Source organism: Gymnogyps californianus, unplaced genomic scaffold (assembly GCF_018139145.2).
Source record: "Gymnogyps californianus isolate 813 unplaced genomic scaffold, ASM1813914v2 HiC_scaffold_109, whole genome shotgun sequence".
In the NCBI taxonomy this organism is placed as follows: Eukaryota; Metazoa; Chordata; class Aves; order Accipitriformes; family Cathartidae; genus Gymnogyps; species Gymnogyps californianus.
The window spans coordinates 73,496-92,819 of NW_026113990.1; the positions used below are offsets into that span (position 1 = coordinate 73,496).

Genomic DNA, 19,324 nt, shown 5'->3' on the forward strand with positions numbered 1-19,324 from the left:
TTTAGACCAAAGCTGTCAAATATTGAATACCATACCAAACAAAACCAGGTGCAATAGTCAAAATGTTTCATTTCAATATTTTCTGAAAAAGAACAGTGTGATTTCTTCCATTTGCTGCAACAATTCATTTCAATTTTTTTTTTCAATTTAAAAAAGAAATTTCTATAAAGTTCAGTGAAATGTAACATGCTGGCTAAGGAACAGAAAAAAACCTTTCTGTTTAAATCTTTCTAATCAAACATCAGTTATTTTAAGTTGGCAAGAAGAATTTTAAATACTTTGGGGGGGAGAATAAGCCACCTGACTTACGAAATCTCTTATTTACGCACATATATTCAGGCCTTATTCAATGTCCAAAGTGTTAAATGAGGCAATGATATGGGGTGAGCAAAACAGAAGGTCACCCACCTAGTTGACCAAGGGAAGCCAGTAGATGTGGGATTTTTTTTATTTTAGCAAAGCTTTTGATACTGTCTTTCACAGTATCCTTCTGGACAAAATGTCCAGCACACAGCTAGACAAGTCCATAATACTTTGGGTAAGCAATTGGCTGACGGGTCAGGCTCAAAGAGTTATAGTAAATGGGGTTACATCAGGCTGGCGGCCAGTCACCAGTGGGGTTCTGCAGGGCTCAGTTTTAGGGCCAGTGCTCTTCAATATTTTTATAAATGATCTGGACGCAGGAGTCGAATGTACCTTAAGTCAGTTTGCTGATGATACTAAACTAGGAGGAGCTGTGGACTCCCTTGAGGGTAGAGAGGCCTTACAGAGAGACCTGGATAGACCAGAGAGCTGGGCAATCACCAACCGTATGAAATTTAACAAGAGCAAGTGCCGGATTCTCCACCTGGGACAGGGTAATCCTGGTTATACATACAAATTGGGGGACGAGAGGCTGGAGAGCAGCCCCACGGAAAGAGATCTGGGGGTTTGGGTCGATGGCAAGTTGAATATGAGTCAACAGTGTGCCCTGGCAGCCAAAAGGGCCAACCGTGTCCTGGGGTGCATCGAGCACAGCATAGCTAGCCGGTCGAGGGAGGTGATTGTCCCACTCTACACTGCACTGGTGCGGCCCCACCTCGAGTACTGTGTGCAGTTTTGGGCGCCTCAATATAAGAAGGACATCAAACTATTAGACTGTGTCCAGAGGAGGGCGACCAAGATGGTGAAAGGCCTCGAGGGCAAGGCTTATGAGGAGCGGCTGAGGTCACTTGGTTTGTTCAGCTTGGAGAAGAGAAGGCTGAGGGGTGACCTCATCGCAGTCTACAACTTCCTCAAGGGGAGGGCAGCGGAGGGGGAGGTGCTGATGTCCTCTCTCTGGTGACCAGCGATAGGACACGTGGAAATGGAATGAAGCTGCGTCAGGGGAAGTTCAGATTGGACATTAGGAAAAAGTTCTTCACTGAGAGGGTGGTTGGTCACTGGAACAGGCTCCCCAGGGAAGTGGTCACAGCACCAAGCCTGCCAGAGTTCAAGGAGCATCTGGACGACGCTCTTAGTCATATGGTTTAGTGTTAGGTGGTTCTGCGAGGAGCAGGGAGTTGGACTCGATGATCCTTATGGGTCCCTTCCAACTTGAGATATTCTATGATTCTATGAATATTCATGTGTTAGTTACTGCCTGATGTGGATGCTTGGCAGTGTAGAATGTAGAGGACACAATTTGAACCATTAAGCCAAAGAAATACAAATCGTTCTGGCATTGAGTGGCTGTGTCTGTCTGAGCCATAAATAAAAGAGTTAACATGCAGGAAGGCTACAAAATCCTCATGCATAGTAGGAAGCATCTGGTGCATGTGGATGTCTGTATCTTAATACTTTTTTCCAACTTTGAGTGTAAATGTTTTGTACCAAATATTTACAGTTGTGATACTGCAAAAATATTTGCAAAGATCTTGACATGCAGAGTCCAGTAGCATCATGTTGTTCCCTGGCCAGGGATCATTTCATCGATCATAAACAACTGACTAATATCTACATTTTAGGTGCCTCATTGAGAAATTTTCTTAAATAAATGATCATATTTCCCAGATAGTGAAGAGAGGTAGATGCTTCCACGTGCATGTGATCTCCCTCTGGAAAGCTTTCCAGACCAAATAGGAAACATTGGCATTTTAGAATGACTGCTTCATTAGACCCTTAAAAATCAGGAAAAAGTTAAGTACTTACTTTGAAAGCAGTGAATCATACCTGCAACTTCTGTTTTTATTTTTCTCACAAGGATTGCTGAGGCTGACTAATTATACCAGTCATTTCATGGCCCTACATCATTTCAGTTTTGACAAAGAACAGAAATTATGAATATAGAAGCAGCATGTGCAGAACAGGCACATGCTTAGAGCTGCCCTTATCTGTCTCAGAGCAAGGTTATATCTATACAATGTAGTATACACAAACCTGAACTCAGTTCAAGGTAGCTACTCTAATGAGTAGACACATTGCAAAACTGCTCAGCTGGGTAAATAAGCTGTGGTTAGTCTAATACTGAGCTCTGCAGTACCACACTTTCTTTAAAGCAAGTGCAGGGCTAATTCAGGTATATCTGTACTGAACTACAGCTACAGTGCTGGCATATCCCCACACTGTGTGTCAGGCTGTGATACTAACATTTCCACGCTGCACAAAAGAGAGCTTGACTTTCAAATTTGGCTTTCTACAGGTATAATCATCTACGTTTATGCATGTAAGAATTTAAATCTTGCCTCGTTGTATGTAAGCAATTGGAAGGAAAGTTAATTACTCATAAAAAATGATGAGTTTCATTTTAACAGCATGTTAATCTGGCTTATGGATTTGTTTAATGTGTCTCATTCTGTCCCCTGCCATTTTTCCTGACAGACCTTTTGCAGTGGCCACAAATCAGCAAGTGCAGATCACCTGAACTGGAGACATTTTCATGTTATTGGACTGATGGAAATTTTTATAACCTCACTGCTCCAGGAACAATACAACTATTGTACATGAAAAGGTAATAATATGGAAACAACAAAAGAAAGAGGAAAAGAGAGAGAAGTCATATACTTTGATATGCCTGTTAGCTCGTTGCTGTTAATTTTTTGCTATGATGTGAACCATACTGTTTTTAAGGGCATAAAACTGTGGTTTAAGTACATATTTTTCAATGTCAAAATTTGTTGTTAATTATCAAGCATTTTGCAGTGACAAGCATTACTTGGCAGATAATTAAGAACACATTCTTATTAAATTTAGGTCCAGGTTGCAGAATCCAAAACTGAACACTGTATGGCTTGGGAAAGGAGTTTTTAATAGGGAACTTCAGTTTATTCCTTATCAACCTAACATGCAACTGTGAGATTCCTTATATCTGTGCTCAGATGTGGAGTTTGGATACAAGCCTCTTTCAATTTTTTGATCAATTGCTAGATTAAAGTCTGAATGTGCAGGTCCAGGTAAAAAGGCTGCTCTGAGACTGGGGATTATGTTTCATTGAGCCCTGTTCAATTCTGATTCACATTCCACTTAAGCTCTTGTAATTTTCAGAATGTTACAATGATTAGCCTGAAAGAGGACATAGACATTACCAGTAATGGCTATTAAGGAAAATAGGCCTTTTGTTCACAGGAATAGGAGGATGTGAGTTTCTGTTCCATCTAATGTTTCAACCTTTTTGATCTACAGATGCTTTCTACTGGTGATGATACATTTGCTTAGCAAACTTAAGCTTAATGGCAAAGTTTGATTTCTTACTTTTCCGAGACCTCTCAGAAATATAGGGGTCCAAGTTAAAACCACTATTTAAGTGTAAATGTTTACTTGACAGTTGTCAGTGGCATGCATCAAGAGAGTACAAACTTTAAAAATTAATTAAACTCTACAATAAAGCAGTACCACATATGTTGAACAGATCACATTTCATCTTTGCCCCAGAAATTAGTATACTACAATAAAAGATGTGAATTGAACATCCACATTAAAAATATTTCTGTTTTAATGTGCAAGCAACATATAAGGCTCAGGACTGAAATATATCACCTAACCCAGTCTCCTGCTTAACACAAACCATAGTGTCTAACCGCGTACACCTTTATCAAGTACTGACTCTGGCAGAGCTACAGCATTTCCTTTAGAAAAGTGTCTGATCTCATCAGCTAAGCACAAGACCTGTGCTTAGTGGCAGAAATGCTTCTTACTCAATTTATGTAGCATCTGCCTTTTTACTTCTTAAGCACCCACTCCAGTATTGAAGGCTGCACTTGGCATAATTGGTTTAGCTTAATCCTCCTTCTGTACAGCTTGAATGGCTCTTAGTAAGAAAAGGCATTTACAGTATATTTTTAACAAACCAAGACTGTAATTTTTGAAAAGATCCCTGTTCCGTCTATATTTGGGCTGAGAGAGAGTATTGAGATAAAGAACAGCAGATTTGTTTTTCTAAAGTGATTTCAGAAATACTGAATAAATGTCTGTCACTTTTCCTGTAGAATATTTCTAATAATCTGGTTGTTCCCATTTTGCTTTACTGAACACTTCTTTGGTTTTGGACCTGCTGCATAGTTTCAGCTTGGCCGTATGAAAATGACCCTACACAAGTAGCAGTGTTTCTCAGTCTAAGAATTCATGCCACTCTTTATAACTGCTGGTTTGTCTTTTTTTAAGAGATGAAATTAAATATATGAATGTGATATTTCCTGCTGCAATTCTTTTATTTACAAAGAGCATTTATGAATTTTTTAACAAAGTCAGAATGGAAAAACATAAGGGGTTTCTTGCTAGTAGTTCCAAGCCTGTGTTTTAGAAGTTCTGTATCCCAAGGAATTTAGCCCTTCCTCACTCACAGCACTGTATTTCTCTTCCCTTCATTCACATCCTGCAGTCCTGGGTTGGTTTGTGCCAGGTCTCCTGCAGCATTCACCCTCGGGCACTTTCCCATGTGAGCAATCAATGGTCCAGTGCCTACATCCCAATTCAGCTCCCCAGGGCAATGCACTCCCCTGTCCTTGGCTGTGCAGGTGGTGCAGTACTGATCTGCTGTAAGGACTGGCTTTCACTGTTTCAGATCTCATTATATAGATGGCCATCTTGTTGCAATTTAATTTTGCCTGAACAACAGTTGCTTAAATGCATATCAAATTTACCTAAGTTTGTGCTTGCTGGTAGTCATTAGCACCTACCAGCATGACAACATGTGCTCTCTGACTGATCTTTTGGAAACACCATCCAAAGCACAGAAATGCCACTACCAGTACATGAGAACCTAAACACATTTATGCAGGTGGTTTGGATAGTGGTTTGGCTTCATTCTAAGTCACAATAAATATTGACATGTATTTCTCACTTCCATAGAAGTTATGACTTATCAACAACATGTCTTGTAACATCTATAATTTGTACCTTGTAAGATCTATAAATCTCTCTGTCATGTATATTACATTTTTGTTGTCATTCTAGGAATGATGAAGACTGGAAAGAATGCCCTGATTATATCACTGCAGGAGAAAATAGTTGTTATTTCAACACATCCTACACCTCTATTTGGATACCGTATTGTGTTAAGCTTGCCAATAAAGATGAAGTATTTGATGAAAAATGTTTCAGTGTTGATGAAATAGGTATGCTTCCATTGTGCATTTTACCTCTATATTTTTATACCACAATAGGTGTGATTCTATAAGCTTTCGTATTATTCATACTGTATTTAAATTCCCCCTCTCAGGTTAGTTTCTAAAAAATACGATATATAGGAAGGGATTTGGTTTTGTAACATATGTAATGTGATCCACACCAGAAAATATTGCCCAGGTTGGAAGAAAGCTAAAAGGATAAAAGCAAATACGTGGTTTCTCTTTATGAATACCAGTGGTCTCTCAAATGTCTGCAGATGAGTTTGCCTTTGCTCTCACTCTGAGCCCTTTCTAATGGATGCTACATCCCCTTGTTCAGTGTGAGCAAGGATGGCGTTAAAATCTTGATTCTGCAAAGTTCTGGAACCAAATAGGTTTTTGTTCCTGAATCAACACAAATCTGCAGAATCAGGATTTTTAGCATTTCTAAGCTAGAATTTATATTAATTGCGATATGAATTGTGACTGTCTGGGATTTTCCAGACATTATTGCTTGTTCAGAGCAGTGGTGTATGTATATGCAATTAACACTTTTTATTCCTGCAAGTGACTAGAATATCCACTGTTCCCTTTTCTTCAGCTGAGCAAAATTAGAATAATTTTTCAGATACCATAGTTTTTCAATGCATTTCAACATTATTTCTGAAGTAGTTATTAAATATTTAATTTATCTTTCTGTGTTACTCCAATTATTGTTTTTATTTATAGTGAGAACTCTAAATTTAAGTTTTGATGGAGAATTGTTTATGTCTCAGTGTTTTATAAGCTGCTATTGGAAAATGTAGTGTAATAGGTAATACATTCTTAGTTGTCTTTATTAGTCGTTCAGGTAAGATTTATGCAGAGCGTGTCTACTGCCAATGGCAGGGTGCCTTCTTGTTACCAAACTTGTAGTGACTTTGTCATTGATTCATAGGTTTAGATTTTAATCAGCAAATGTGTGGTTAATATGCTTTTTTAGTCCTGAAATCATTTAACAGTGTGTAGTAAGAATGGTCATTTCACATTGAAAACTGGCTGTTTTATTCCAAATACTCTGTTTAAACAGTACTACCTGATCCCCCTGTCCACCTTAACTGGACTCTGCTAAATACTAGTCAGACTGGGATCCATGGGGATATCCAAGTAAGATGGGATCCACCACCAACAGCAGATGTTCAGAAGGGATGGATTACTCTGGAGTATGAATTGCAGTACAAAGAAGTTAATGAGACAAAATGGAAGGAGGTATGAAGCAAATATTTATTATACAATAGTCGTAGTACAGTGCAGGCTTGTTCTGTCCCTAACACTTGTACTGTTATGAAAAGCAACAGGTTTGTAATTGCTAACTAGATGATACCTTAAGTCTTAAACAATATGCCCATATTCTTCTGAAGTTTTTTGGCAAACATTGTAACTTTATGTGTCAAGATAGTTGGCACACAGGATAATAATGAGAGACCCTGAAATCCCTGTGTTAGATTAGGAAGTATAGCAATAGCCACATATATACAAGTTTTTTCAAGGATAAAATATTTCTCTATTGTTTTCCTAAACCTCAGCTATTTGAAACAGTGCATAGTATTTTTAATAGTTGGAACAGAAATATTATGGTTGGAAAATGTCACTGTGTCAGTCCAGATTTTTCAGGGTACCTGTAAAGTTCTAATATTTATAAATATCTTTTCAATAGATTAAAAAAAGAAATAAAAGCTTTGAGTTATAATTTAAAATTTGATACAATAAGCAAGTAAAAACAATGCAACATAGATAAGACATACAGATTTCATACCAGACAGCAATGTTAAATTTGTGACTATATGGATAGTCCATGAAAATATAAAATGTTTATACCCCAAATCTTTTAAATTTTCTTTTGAAAATCACTAACTTCTCATGTAGTTAGTTTTCCTGTTATGGGGAAAAAAATTGCACCCAGCTTATCTGAATGCATAGGCTAAGTGCCAGTGTGTCATGGAATATTTGCATATGGAGACTTCTTCCTGAATACCAGTTCAATGCAATAAGAACATAATTTCAGAGCAGAACCCTTCCTTTACTTTCTTATTAATATGAAGTGAGTTAACTGACAGAAGGAAGGCAGATAATACTGTTATGAATTTGTCTTAATCTATAAAAGGCAAATTTACCAACTGAAACATAGTCAAGTTGGTATATAGCCTATAATGTCTATAACTTTTTCCTAATACTTGTCTGAATTTCTTTCTATACTGGTTTAAGCTACACTTACTGTATAGCCTCTATATTTTAAAGCCTACGAAATGAGTTAAGTTTAGGCAGTAAATCAATACTCCTTAAGAACTTGAAAATATGCAGAGTATTTATGGGATTTACAAAAGCAGGCAATAATACAGATACCTCTTTAAAAATGCACAGTTTTGATTTTTTTATAAGCCTTTAGGAATCAATCATATAAATACCCTAATAAAGCTTTGTTCTTGCTCCAGTACCATCAATAATTCCAGCATGCCTTGAGAACAGTTCTTCTCAGGAGAGCAAAGGTTTGAAGTTCAGTGTTTCTTCTTTCAGAAAACAGATAAGCAATTGCTGAATACTATACTTGCCTCAAGAAAAATAGTACTATAGATTATGTTGTACTGCAGCTGTATATATTGTATGTTATTGTGCCTTTCAGCTTAAAAGCACAAACATGGCATAATTCCCTGAAACACTATCAGTTAGAGCACAAAAGAGAATTTTTTGAACAAAATCTTGGTCTGGGCTGAGACAATTGCAAAACTCCTAATAACAGCATTGGAGCAATGATTTCACTCTGCATTCTTTTCTACAAATATCTTCTGTAATGAGTGTTGAAGCAGTAAAGAGAGAGATGTCCAGTTATACTGTTATTACTAGTTTTATACACAAAGGATAATCTTTGCTTAAATATATCATAATGCTTTTTACATATAACTGATACAAAAATTGATACAAAAATGAATTTATAGTACTTAAATTGTACTAAATCTCCCCCTTACTGAGACTTTTTTGTAATTTTTTAGAGGTTTTGGGATGAACTTGTTTGATTTTTCATGTATAGCATTCATTTTTTTCAATCCATTTACTAATTGAAAATAGATAACTTATTAAATGAAAGAGGACTAAAACATTAATTAGTAAAGTGTTATAACAATAAGTCATAGTGATAAGAGGATCAAAATTATTTTCTGAGAAACTTCCTAAAAACAATAAAATCCCCACCCTCATATAGTGGCTGTTCATGAGACAGAGCCAAATTTAATCTGGCTCACAGTTTGAAAAACTTTCATCATTGTTAGTAGCTCCTTGCTGGGTATCTTTTTAAAATTCTACTCTTATCTTGAAGTGTTGCCCATTACATTCACTAGAATAAAATTCTGTCCCCTTTTATGTCTATCCAAGTTTACTAGTCATGACTAGCAATAGCTATACAGACCCTGTGAGGCTGCTGTGTTTTTCAAATAAGGTGTGAAAACACACACCATCTGAGCAGTAGTGAAGAATGATGACTTAGTAGTGAAGTGTTTAACTATGAAGTATCTAAAAATGTATGTGTGATAGGGAATTTTGAAAGTCTAATTTTCCTTTAGTTATTTATCATATTTTAAATTGGGCTGATCTTTTGACTTATTAAAAAAAAAACCAAACCAACAGGCCCAGATCCACCTGACATGGGATGAAATTGGTGATCACAGCTCAGTCCTCAGTGAAGAGGGCTGGACCAGGGAGGACTCTGCTGGCTCTCGTTATCTTGTTGAATTTCTGCTGGAAAAGGTCCATTTCACACTGCAGTGAAGTGCACTTAGGGCAGGGAAGCATGGAGTACTAACTCCAGAGCTGAACACCATCGTTGTGTCCATACAGCACTGTGGCTGAGATACAGGGCTTACTAGTTTGGGGGAGCAAAACTCATCTCCCTACACTGCATTAGATATACAGCCTAATATCTCCATGTGGATACATGGATACCTGTGTTGTATGGGTGCCTGACCCTGTGCTATGCCTTCCCCAGGGTATGTCTGAACCTTTCCCCAGTACTGCCCATCTCCCAGTTTTCACTATTTTTCTGTTAAAGTTGGTGAAAGCCATTGCCTTGGTTGCTGTGTTGCCTGTTGTGCCTGGGCCAGCCTCTGCCTCTGGTGCCCCCATCCCAGAGAGCACTCTCAGCATCCCCGGGGGCTCCAGGTGACTAGTGACAAACAGTTGCTCCGAAGCCTGTGTTAACCCCCTCTTACAGGGCCAGACTCACACAGGCAGCGCAGTCACACAGCTCAGCGTGACAGCAGGTTTGTCACACATTTCTTTAGTATGGCAATCAATCAAAAGCATCACTCTGTGTACACTGACTGAACAGCATGCAGTAAGTCCAGCAACCCAGCGGTCTGGTTCCAAGCTCCCCTTCACATACTTTAAAAGAGTTTGCTATATGCTGTTGTGCATTTTTATTAGTTATCTTTTATCATGTCTCTCTCATATGGTTTTTAATTGATTTGATTCATATCACAAATCCTATTCATCTATTCAGTTCATGCTGTACCTTCCCCAGTCTATACATCTTGCTCCATCCAGGTGTCTTACATAAAGTTTTGTTAGTCCATTGATGGACTAGAGACATCCTGCCCATTAATCAATTATCTGCTCTTTAGCAACTCTTGCAATTTCAGGTGTACAGCTACAGTAATTCTACTTCATATTTTTCAGGGCTCTATTTTGGCCTGCATATTGCCTTTTCCAAGTGCCACCATTATTTGGGGTACATAAAATTTTGTGTGGTTCAGCATCCCTCTCCTAAGAATTTCTACTAATTGTTTCAGAAAAAAAAAATTTAAATTATATACTGTAAAACTTTAGCGTACTACTTCTTTGTGGCTTCATAGCACAAAATAAGTAAACTGGACTAGTATAGATTGTATTCCCTTCCCAACACTTTCCAACTGGATTATCTTCACATGTTAAAAACCTCTGTGATGTAGAGCGATGGTTCTCCAGGATCTTGTGCTCAACCACTAGCAGAGAAAAGCAATCTGTCTGGGATCACTGCCTCCTCCAAAATCTGACTGGTTGGTTCTCAGAACACTTGAGTCTGGAGCCACCAGGGATCATGAGAACTCCACAGATCGCAGCTACCAACAGAATGTTCTCAAGTTTAGATTATGCAGCTACAGTGATTATAGGATTGTATTGTTCAAGCTTCTTTCAAATCCCCAATGACTGTTGTTTTCCAGGTGTTTTAATTCTTAGCCCATGATGAGTTTTGCCAGTATCATACTTGATTCTGAAGTAAAAGTAGAATATAACATCTGCCACGTGCATTTCTATTTTGTGCATTTTCCTTATTTTTATATACTTGGGCTGTTGGAGCTAAAATAGAATAGAAAAATACATATTCTTAGAGGAGGAATAGAAGAAAAGAGAGATTTTACATGTTAAGACCTCCAATGTGATAGTTTGATATGCAGCAGTATCTAAGTATGTTGCAGTTAATACTTAATTTAGAAGTCTCAAGACCGACAATCTGATGCCAGCTCTCCCAGAGTCTCCATTATCACATTTTATATATAGTTGAAGATTTTGGGAGCTATGCAGTCTTCCCCAAATAAATGCATTTGTAAGATGCAATACAGGTTAGAAGGCCTTTAAATCTTTTTTCTTCTTAAAATTAATTCTGTAGTGGATATTGCATTAGTTTTGACTTTCATGTTATTTCAACAAGGTTTTTGGCATTGTGAAGTCAGTAATGTGTTATAACAGTAAAAAGGATTTACAACTTGATAAGATCAGTGGGAGATATTCACACCACCTACTTATGGCATGTAACTAGGGTGCAGCTGCCTTTCTTCACTGACTGTATTTCCAGAGAGCTTGGATTCTCCGCTTTTGGTCCCCTGAATCACAACAAAGCCTGATGGCTAGTAAGTCGAAAGTAAATGGTGTGAATTTTCTCTGAACTCTTCTCATGGTATCCTTACAGTTCCAAGTAGTAAAATGTTTATTTCTGAAATCAAGAAGCAGTGTAAAATTGCCAGTATAACTTAAATAAATCGCAGTCCTTCTGTCTTTACAGTTAGAACCCAGGCTCTCAACAATGGTTCCACTGTACTCTCTGAAGATGGGAAGAGATTATGAGATACGAGTCCGATCAAGACAACGTACCTCCGAAAAATTTGGGGAGTTCAGTGAAATCCTTTATGTATCTTTTTCTCAAACAGGCGTTGAATTTGTTCATTGTGCTGAAGGTAAATAAGCAAAGTGCAGCAAAGTGTTTTTATAACCATTGCTGTCTTTTTGTCTTTTGGGTGTTGGGTTGGGGGGGGGGGGGGGTTCTCCTTACCTTTGATGTTGTATGCTTGAATGGATTGATAATTCAGCCTACTACATGAAAATCATTGGGTGAGATTGAGTGTACAAATTCCATATACAAGTTCAGAAGTAAACTCAGCAAGACTTTCCCAGCTCATCAGAGAGCAAAAATACAGATAGCTTTAAGAATCAGAAATAATAACTGCTGTTGCACATCCTATAGAGCCTAAAATACAGTTAAATCTCATACTTCATTGTGTAAACTGAGCACTCCAGTAGTAAAGAGAATTGTCACTTCTATTAAAGTGTTATACTGCTGGCTAAGTTTGTTACCAGAATGATGTGCTTTTCTGATCTGCCTGATACTATCAAGGACAGCGTTTTTCTGATTCTTGCTTCTGTCTTGTACTTGTTTTTAAAGTGCTATTAAAGACAGAAGAAGAAACAGCCATTGAGCACCACATTTTTTCTATTAAAAGAATGAGACAGTGCCTTTTCCTAAAGCATTCTCAGGTCTGAGCTACTAAATTAACTCTTCAAAATATGAGCTCTTCAGCAAGTTATTTTAACAAGCTGCTTCACTTAATTTTCTAGAGTATTAGTGGAGGTGTTAAATAAAACCACCCATAACTCTTATCTTTCAAAATCTTGCTAGATTGGCCTTTTTAACTCTTTGTATTACTAGTTTTCATTCCTAATTTATATGAACAGCTAATGTTCTGGACATGTGGCATTATTTTGTCAAGGTTTTCATATGAACTGCATTAAGTTGTCAAGGTTTTATATGAACAAAATTAAAATACTATGAAAATCTAAGGCCATCATACGAGCACAGTTTTCTTCAGTCACTACAACCCAAATTCTGCAAGTTGATCCATATCTATACATCTCACACAGCAGCAGTGATCTGATTTGATGGATCAGTTCTCCACCATGTACTGCATTGCTGAATTGGGACATAAGTTGGAAATTCGCAAAGGAAAATTGAGAAACCATAAGATGGTCTGGCAAAATTTATTCTTACTTGTTTTGTATTTTACCCTTAGGAACACAGAATTAAAATTGAAATTTTCCATGTTAAAAGTTAAGTATTTAAATTCAAATGTAATATTCTAACTTTTTGAAGCAGCTGGACATTCACAGGTCTCACTGACATGACAAGGAGTTACTGGTTCTCCATTAAATTAGGGACCTAACATAGACATATCCAAATAGGACTTTAAATACTCATGCCTGAAAACATGTCCAGTCAAAATCTAAGCTGAGAGCAGAGGGCTAAAACTGATGCCTGAATTATTTTTTTTTGTCCAAAAGGCTGCATATTATGTTCATGTATAGAATTCTAAAGCTTCCTGTCCAGTATTTCTTAGCCCAAAAAATGAGTGAAGTTTGTATGGAAAACTTAAAATTGGGAACAAATGAGAAGAATCTAAGGTTACAGCCAGAATAAATTTCTCTATACTTTGTATTCTACAGTGTCAGCTTAAGTATGATGGAATTGCCAGTATTTAAAAGATAAAATGTTTCATTTATCAGCATTGTTCTTCATTCCTACCAAATCGCATTTCTCAATGACCTAAATTTTCTCTTTGTAGCCACCTGCAAGGTAAATAAAAGGGAGAAATATTTTTTATTTTTCTTTTCTTTTTTTTTTGCAATTGGCGGTTCACAACATAATTAATGTTCTGCCTTTAGAAAGAGTAGTATTATGCTTTTTGACACCACCATATTTTAGTTTCTGTGAGAGAAGACTAGTTTGTCTATGATTTAGCATGCTATTAATAATGTTCTCTCAGCTTGGGCAAACAAGCAGTAACATGGTCTGTGGCATTATATGCCATCAGGACTACTGGTACCATGTTCCAAGCAGGCAGAATGTTCCTCATGGCTGGTTTTGCTACATATATTGTCTGCACTAAGATCTTGTTTATATTTAAAAACTCAGTCTGTTTTTGCAAGGAGTCTCAGTGGACTCACAAATGCAATATGGAAACTGTTGAGACCAAAAGGGTATTTTTATTTCTGCTTAACACAGAACTTTCACATTTAAGTAACCAAAAATTTTCCTATCAGTTTTTATGACTTCGGAATCCTCAGGCAGCAGAAGAGAAGGTTGAAATTAAAGATGCAACAGAGATGCAGATTCTTGCTAACGTGTTTTTGTTCTGTTGTTTCAGAAATTGAGTTTCCATGGTTCTTAGTTGTTATCTTTGGAGCATGTGGGCTGGCCATAACAGTGATCTTAATCCTGTTGTCCAAACAACCAAGGTAGAGAGTTTTTATTTGTCAGATTTTATGTACTTGTAGCTTAAAAAATAGAGTGCTTAAATTTTTTTCAAATCTGGGGGACTAGAAACTATTTTGAGGATTATTGTCCATCCTCTTAAACTACATGGATGATGGCATATGTACATACTAGGCCTTCAGCAGTGAGAAACTGATTATGTTGACAGCTCCTGTTCCTTTTAGATTGCAGAACATTTTATACTACAGTATTTACTTAGCTAATTTACTTAGGCTTTGAAGGGGATTGGGTTTTTTTTAGTCCATTTAAATTTTGTAAATACTATTTTTACCCACTTATTGTTCAAAAGTTTCACACAAACATATGTCTATATATTTGTTTTTGTTCTTAGACTATTCCACTAATCTCTGACTATTTCTTCATTGAGCCAAGGGAAAGAGCTTGAGTCACAGGGCAGTATTTGGTCTCTGTGGATAGACTGCAGCTCCTATAAGTAACAGGAATAAAATAAAACAAAGCTCAGGATTGTGTCATTTATAAAAATGACACAATGACACATATATAAAAATGACAAAATGATCTCAAAGTGAATTCATCCCCTAAAATGTGTGTTCAGGGATGGGTTTTGGCAGAATAATTCAGCTTGGATGTCATACCAGTACTGTCCTAGACTATGGAGCAACACCACGGTCAAGCCCCAGTGCACACATGCATGTTGTCAGTGGTCTTGTAGATACACTTTGAAAGTGAACACTGAGGTGTTTTGCACATACCAGCATAAGGACAAATCACTGAAATGAAAAAAAGATGGTGCAGTTGGAGCAGCTCTAAAAAAATAATTTAGGCAAGCAGCACTATGCTTTGGCAGTGCTTAACTTAAGGAAGCCACTCCCTGCAATAGCATCCCAATCCCAGAGTTAAGAGCAAGGCTCCTGATACAATGCATGACAAAAGCTAGATGTGTCAGAATGGGGCAAGAACAACTCGCACGTGGGACCAGGAGCTCACTAAGATCAGCACACTGAGCAAGGAGTGGCTTGGTCACAGAAGATCCTGAGGGCTGAAGCATGTCTCTCATCACAGCTCATTAATATCTTCCATGCTAATCATGATTGCTGGAGGAGGCTTTTCTCCACTGAGGACCCTTCATCTGGAAAGTTTTTCTGGACCTATGGGCCTTCACCCTTTCCTTCAAACTGGTGCACGTGGTTGTGGGAGTGGCAATATCTTCTGCAGAAGAGCAGGCTGCATAGGTTTCCAGTAATGCAAAATATCCAGGCTCAGTTTCCTCCTGTATCTGAAAAGATATCAATTCATAGTTTCCTCAACTCTGATCTCACAAGATCTGAACCAGGCTCCCTAGGACAGATGCCATAGGGTTAGGCCATACTCTTTTAGAGTTGAGAGATGTAGGCTTGAATTATGCAAGGCTAAGAAAGGAGCAGAGCATAGTTCTCCCTCCTGAATGATTTCTCTAGGCAGTGAGTGGTAAAATCCTTTGTCTGTTTTGTTAGAAGCAGTGCCCAATCCTGTCAGAATAGCTGATTTGTGGATTCAACTGTAAGTGCAAATCTTAAACTAGTACTCTGAGAGACCAGCCAGTGCACAGCTAACACAGCCCCTCCAGGGATTAGGTGGAAAATTACTGGATTTCTGGCTCTCATTGAGGCTTGCTGGGCAGAACTTTGAGGGTCTGCCAAAAACAAAAACAGCTGGGGAATTTGGGCCTGCCATAGTTAAGCAGAAGTTGCCTAAATTTCTCTCTAGCACTTCTTAAGACCCCTCTGATCCTCCCTGGACCTCACCAAGGTCACTAACAATGCAGCAAAACTAATATTTGGATTTGGATCTACCATTCCCACAGCTTACTTTCTAAAATAGGCAAGTAACCCAGTATAAAGAGAATGCTGATTTTTCCTTTTGGGAAGTACAGTTTATCTGTTTGCAAAAGAAGCAGGGAGGTAAAATGGAGGAGATAGGCATGACCTGCTATTGTTGGATTATTATTAATGGAAAAATCATCTTTCTATTTGGGTTTTCTTTTTTGTTGTTTGGTTGTGGGTTTTTTTCTCAAAGAATTAGAAATTCACTTTATGAAGAATTAGAATAATATCTATTTCCACAGTATGTACATGCATAAGCAAGTGACTAGTTCTTTCTCTACAAGGGTAAAACCCTGTTGTTATTTGTCGTGGTTTAACCCCAGCCAGCAACTCAGCACCACGCAGCCGCTTCCCCCTCCCCCCTCCCAGTGGGGTGGGGAGGAGGAGGGAAAAAAAAAGTAAAATTACCCAAAACCAGGACATTATTATATATTACTTGTTACATTAATAATTCAGAAAACAGAAGTGTCATAGAGATGGCAAAATACTAGCCTAAATTTTTGAAGTTGTGTTTCTGGTTTATTTATTAGTTCTAAAGTAATTCACTCTTTTCACCAACTCCTTTTTTTCTGTTCCCCTATTTAAATTTATTGGGCTTATGCAAGACTACTTTGTCCCTGAAAAAAAAATTGTATCAGGTTCCTTTGAAAATTATGTAAAAAGGGAAACTATTGACAGTGCTCTAGGAATTTACTCTCTTTCTATAGAGCATTAAAGACTGGAGTCCAAAATGGATTCCCACACAAATGTATGTGATTTCAACAAGGAAGGCTGCAGAAAACTTTTTTTTATTTGGAATGAGAGAAAACAATCATTCTTTTCCTTAGCACTATTTGAAATTGAATCTTCAAACATTTCAATTTCGAAGTAAATAAGTATAAATGCAATGTAAAGCTCTTTTCTTTCTAAACTACTCATAAAGGACCACTGTCAATTAAAAGCCATAATTTATTTTTTCCAGGTTAAAAATGCTGATTTTTCCTCCTGTGCCAGTTCCAAAGATTAAAGGGATTGACCCAGATCTCTTGAAGGTAATATTGTGCTCTAAAATCTACAGTGGGAATCATTGTAGTAGTAGCAGGTGACAATTGTTGTCCCAGGCAGAACAATTTTGTAGGAAAAAATTATGACATGGGGGAGTTGCCACAGAATTAGTTTTCATAAAATAAAAAAAAAAACCCACTTTGCAATTATTACATCAGCTACAGTTACCTTTCCTTAAGTTAACACCATAAAAAGCACAAGCGTTTTTATTCTTTCCTTTATAACATTATTTTTTTCTTGCTTTATAGAAAGGAAAGCTAGATGAAGTGAACTCCATCTTAGCCAGCCATGACAGCTACAAGACACATCTATACAATGACAACTTGTGGGTTGAGTTTATTGAGTTGGACATAGAAGACCCTGATGAAAAGAACAGAGTCTCAGATACCGACAGGCTCCTGAGTGAAGATCATCTGAAATCACAGAGTTGCTTGGGAGCAAAGGATGATGATTCTGGACGGGCCAGTTGTTGTGAACCAGATATTCCAGAGACAGACTTCAGTGCAAGCGACACATGTGATGCCATCTCTGATATTGATCAGTTCAAAAAGGTAACTGAAAAAGAAGAGGATCTCTTGTGCCTTGATAGGAAAGATAATGATGAGTCACTTCCAAGTCTTGCCAACACAGACACCCAAAAGCTGCATACTAATACTCAGTCCAAAAATAGCCAGTTGTGGCCACCTTTTGCAGACAGCATTGACTCAGCTAGTCCATCAGTCCATACCCAGCTAAGTAACCAGAATTCATTGACAAATACTGACTTTTACGCGCAAGTGAGTGATATTACTCCAGCAGGCAGTGTTGTACTTTCGCCAGGGCAGAAATCCAAGGTGGGGAGAGCACAGTGTGAAGGCTGCACAGAACAGAACTTCACCATGGACAACGTCTACTTCCATGAGGCAGATGTGAAAAAATGTATTGCTGTGACTTCCCATGAAAAGGATGAGCCGCATGTTCAGGAGCAAAGCTGTAATGAGGACGCTTACTTCACCACAGAGAGCCTTACCACTACCGATGTCAATCTTGGAGCTTCAACAGCAGAAACCCCAAGTTCAGAGATGCCTGTCCCAGACTATACGTCTATTCATATCATTCACTCTCCACAAGGCCTTGTGCTCAATGCAACTGCACTGCCTGTGCCGGACAAGGAATTTAACATGTCTTGTGGCTATGTGAGCACAGACCAGCTGAACAAAATCATGCCGTAGCTCTTCTTTGACTAGGTGTGTGCAGTATTTCACAGCAGAGTCAGCTCGGGGTTGTATGCTGAAACCAAAATGAAGTCTAAAAGTTTCTCATGGTTCTTATAATTTTATCTGAAATGTTGAAACATAAAATATTCATCAAAATATTCCTATTGTGTTCTGTAAATATTATCTATGACTTTGTCTTGATACTTTTACTAGCAGTGATTGTCTTGTTCTTGTGGGTGTTGATTTTTGCGATACTAAACATTGAAATGACTATGTTTAATGTACAGTAAATCATGCATTTTGATAAAGTAAAAAATCAGGTGGTTTAAAGTCTAATAATTTAGTAAAAATCATGCTGTTGGCAGAGATCTTTATATCAATAATTGGGAACTGAACATATAGGTGAAAAAAATTAGTTTGAATAACAAACACATCTATTTTGATTTATATAAATTAATAAAATATATTTTAATATTTTAGTAATAAAAACATAAATGTTTTCTATTACACTACACACTGTAGGTTAATTATGATGACCCATCTAAGGAATGCAATTGCTGCAATCTTAAAAAGGAGTTTTCTGTTTTATAAAATTTTGTTTGCAGCAAAAAGAAAAAATAGATTTTTACAGAGCCATTTTATACCTCCAAAGAAACCTGTAGAGAAATTTTCAAATATTGTAGAAACTTACAGTAACTGATTCTATTATTTTCTTATGGTAACTAATATAGAAATATACATTAAATTTAAAGTTTTGTAGAAAACTTTAAAATATAAAAAATATTTGAGCAAATGATTCTGTTTTTCATCAGATTCTGGTTAATGCTAATAATATACTCTTTTATAAGCAAAATTTTGTTGACCACAGTATTAAACAGTGTGCAACTACACTTTCATTGAAAATTTTTGAAAACACATGAATAAGCTCTGGTGACTTAGCAGCATTATCTTTTCACATTTGACCAACTTCTGAAGCCCTCCTACAGCCAAAGCTATCGCTACAGTTATTAGTTTACGCCACATAAAGTCTTGATTAAAAAAATAAAATAAGGACTTCAGGATTTGGCCAGCAGTTCATTTTTAAAGCTATAA

The 19,324-nt window shown here is 37.3% G+C and overlaps 1 protein-coding gene across 1 annotated transcript; it reads left to right on the forward strand.

The window, feature by feature from the left end:
* The first annotated feature begins 1,162 nt into the window (after nt 1-1,162).
* LOC127027958 (growth hormone receptor-like) lies at nt 1,163-18,617 on the forward strand. The gene is made up of 8 exons (XM_050913800.1): nt 1,163-1,181; nt 2,839-2,968; nt 5,410-5,570; nt 6,631-6,809; nt 11,629-11,800; nt 14,042-14,132; nt 16,954-17,023; nt 17,285-18,617. The coding sequence occupies exons 1-8, from the start codon at nt 1,163-1,165 to the stop codon at nt 18,245-18,247; spliced, it is 1,785 nt and encodes a 594-aa protein (XP_050769757.1). The 3' UTR covers nt 18,248-18,617.
* Nucleotides 18,618-19,324: the final 707 nt, after the last annotated feature.

Coding starts and splice junctions, on each gene's coding strand:
- LOC127027958 (XM_050913800.1), top strand. Junction 2,969..5,409: donor CAACTATTGTACATGAAAAG/GTAATAATATGG, acceptor TTGTCATTCTAG/GAATGATGAAGACTGGAAAG. Junction 5,571..6,630: donor TTTCAGTGTTGATGAAATAG/GTATGCTTCCAT, acceptor CTGTTTAAACAG/TACTACCTGATCCCCCTGTC.